The 3,209-nt window shown below is 41.6% G+C and overlaps 1 protein-coding gene across 1 annotated transcript; it reads left to right on the plus strand.

Moving 5' to 3' along the window:
• Positions 1–825: 825 nt before the first annotated feature.
• LOC119649655 lies at positions 826–1,420 on the plus strand. Its single transcript, XM_038051910.1, has 2 exons — positions 826–1,005; positions 1,073–1,420. Exons 1-2 carry the CDS (start codon positions 861–863, stop codon positions 1,384–1,386), a joined length of 459 nt encoding a protein of 152 aa, XP_037907838.1. The 5' UTR covers positions 826–860; the 3' UTR covers positions 1,387–1,420.
• The last annotated feature ends 1,789 nt before the right edge of the window (positions 1,421–3,209 follow it).

The raw sequence follows: 3,209 nt of genomic DNA on the forward strand, positions 1-3,209 counted from the left end.
ATTCACGACCTTTGTCCATCCACGATTATACTTCCGTTTAGGTTTCCTTTCGATTGCTGACGCTCACAATTGGGGTACAAGTTTTTAACTTTCGTGTTTTTAATTACGTTCTTCGGAACTGCTGGTGGATTTTTTTCCTCTTAGACGCCCGCTGATTACTTAGAAGATCACCGTCTTTCCCCGGACTCTCTTCTTTGCTGGCAGGGTGCTAACACTACGGTTCGGTGTCGCTTGGGTCGCCTATGACGCTGTTGGAATGGCTTCTTTCGACTTTTCCTTGGGACCTCTTTCCTCCTCCTTCGATCTATTATAGAAGACCCTCCTGGCTCTCACCATGCTTTGAAGGGCTTGGTGTACGTTGCTGTTGCTCCAAACTGCTTGAAAGGTAGTTCCTCGGAGTTAGGACTCTGTTCTGTATGAGTCTTTATTTACTTATTTTTTTTCTATCTGTCTGTTTGTCTGTCTCACCCGATTTACTCCGAAAGGCTATACCAATTGCACCAAATTGGGTAGTAACCTGTCGTCCGTGAATCCCTCTGCATACATCGAGTGGCGTCATTCTGTACTGAGTTTAAGGGGGGGGAGGGTCCTCGTACATATGAAAGCGAATGTAGTTTTTTTCACAGAATGTGGACATTTATTGTTTTTTTCCCAATATATATGTATATATATCCCTTGGCATTATTCCGATTGCTAAGTGAATATTTACATCAAACAAACACCTCATTAGTAACCACAGTAACACACTTACCGACATAGCAATAATTGCATTGTTTTGATTTGGTTTGTTTAGCGTCACTTTACCGGCTTTCCGCAGATAGTTGACATTCAATTTTTAAACTTTTTCTAAGCAATTCGCAATGGCAGGAACGCTACGGTGCCCTGAAAACTATGTACCAGTTCGTTTGCCACCTCTACCTTACAAAAGTGACACCACAAATTGGGATTTTCCCAAAACCACAGTTGAAGAAAGCTATCCATATCCGAAGAAGAAAAAACCCATTGGTAAGAAAATGTGTCTCATCTATAAGCGTGCAAAATGTATCTATCTAAATTATCTACTCCTTTAAAGTAACTCGAGAAGGACGCTTTGAACAATTCATTTGGCATGAAATGTACGCCCAGTATGTTGCCTCAGCGACGAGGAAGAATACCGAGCTTGAAGCACCGAAAATAACAGAATATAAGGATCAGTTTGGGAAAGCGAAAACCCCGGAAATTAGTGAAAAACAAAAGGAAGAGATGATAAATCACATCACGGAATATCCTGTTTACGGGAGTGAGGCGATCTCTTACTGGAATCCTAAAGGCAGACAACCGAATAGTTTTAAGTGTGTGTATACAATTACCAAGCCAGTTGCCTTGCAAGAGACTCAGTTTGGTTAGAAAAAGGACATAATTCAATCCTGTAAGATTTTGTTATTTCAATTTTTTTTATTTATATTTCGTATGAAAGATCCGAAGACATTTTTTGAATCATTTGGAAATATCTATGCAATCCACAACCTCAAAATAAATTACTCCTTTATTATATAATTTTTTTTTCCTTAGAAAAATCAGGGAGTCTAACATAAACTTTTGCAATTTAGATACAATTCTATGCTGCTGTTCGGGTATGAGTTTGTGACCATAATCAAGGCTTTACCATAGTTATCGCAGTGGAACTGGATGCTGAATATAGTCTCAACCTTCATATCTGTGAGTGAAAACTGGTGCATTTGTCGCAATTATGGGATACGAACCTGGAGCCCACAAGATACTCCGTCTATTCTGATGTGGACGTAACGATAATCACCATGAAGGGGGCCAATAAGAAATAAAAGAATCGATGATATATCCTCCAAGATTTGCCTCAAAATATAGGTCAACAGAAAGCTATCCCACGTTCCATTTGCACTAAAACCATGGGGTGAGGCTGCGTGAGCCGAGCCATTTTTTGATGGATCAGCCTCTTCGAAAATTTGGTCGTTTGCACATACAAATAGTACAGAAGGTTCCAACATGTAAATATGTAAATAGTATTTTATAAACTTTACTGAGATTTTGGGACAATGGCTTTATATCAATTGGGTGCACCTTCAGCATGAACTCCGCAATATTTCCGGGCCACCTTACCACATCTTGGGAAGCATGGTGAGTCGTCAGGGCCAAATCAACATAGATAAACACGGAAATCTCCATGTCTACCATGCTAGCTATTGTAGATTTTGTTGTAGAGAGGCCGGCCTTCATTGGCTAAGATGTCTATGGGAAGCATTCCTGCTAGTTCATATACTACTTCTTCTAATATCGTCCGTGCCTAATTTTCTGGTTTTCCAGATAAGTTGCCCAAATGGGAGCTGCGCAGGGTTCGGAGACGTCGACTTTGTCTTCGCCCACCAAACTTCGGGAGTACGCTCGAGATCGTTACAGCGATGGAAGACCCTTTAAGTGATCAGCTGGAAGTTTTCAACCAGGAATTTATCTCCGACATCGCGTCATTTGCGTAGATCTTGATCTTGTCAAAGCGCTTTACAACTTTCATCCGCAACATCCGCAAAGCGTGGTCACGTTGTTAGGAAGGCGTAGCGTCAACACTTCATCGTGCATAATTAATCACAGCAAGGGACCTAAAACACAACCCAGTAGTCTCCACACGTTAAAGGGAATAATTTCAGTCCATCGTCCGAGTCGCAATATAGTCTTCCCCCAACAAGAAATTCAAGAACAATGCGTACAATGGATTTCGAGTCTATATTTTGGTCTTTATACTTTTTTTACATTGAGAATCATCACTGCGCAGCATTTGTATTGCAGCCCGAGTCAGGCCATGTTGATTGCGTCAGTGGTTGACCTCATCTTACGAAATCCAAATTGCTTCTCAGTAAGGCCTCCTTCCTTTTCCGTAACAGCAAAGAGGTTGTTGTATATTACTCGTTAAATAGCAGACAAGTGGAAGGGTCACACAATGGTTTACCCGGCTTCGGAATGAAAATGATATGTTGGAGCTTCCATTGCTCAATTCCGCGCCAACCAGCAAACAACAAACAACATGGGATCGCACTGGTCAAACGGAAACAATAATGATAGGAGACTACAACTTTGAGACTGTTGGGCGGGTCACTTAATCCACGTGGGTGAGAATGATCCCACTCGAAGAGTCGATAAGGACAATATCGATGGTAGAAAAGAAGACGAGGCAGACCCTGCCTGAGATGGGGCGATGGCGT

Source organism: Hermetia illucens, chromosome 2, assembly GCF_905115235.1.
Source record: "Hermetia illucens chromosome 2, iHerIll2.2.curated.20191125, whole genome shotgun sequence".
Classification (NCBI taxonomy): Eukaryota; Metazoa; Arthropoda; class Insecta; order Diptera; family Stratiomyidae; genus Hermetia; species Hermetia illucens.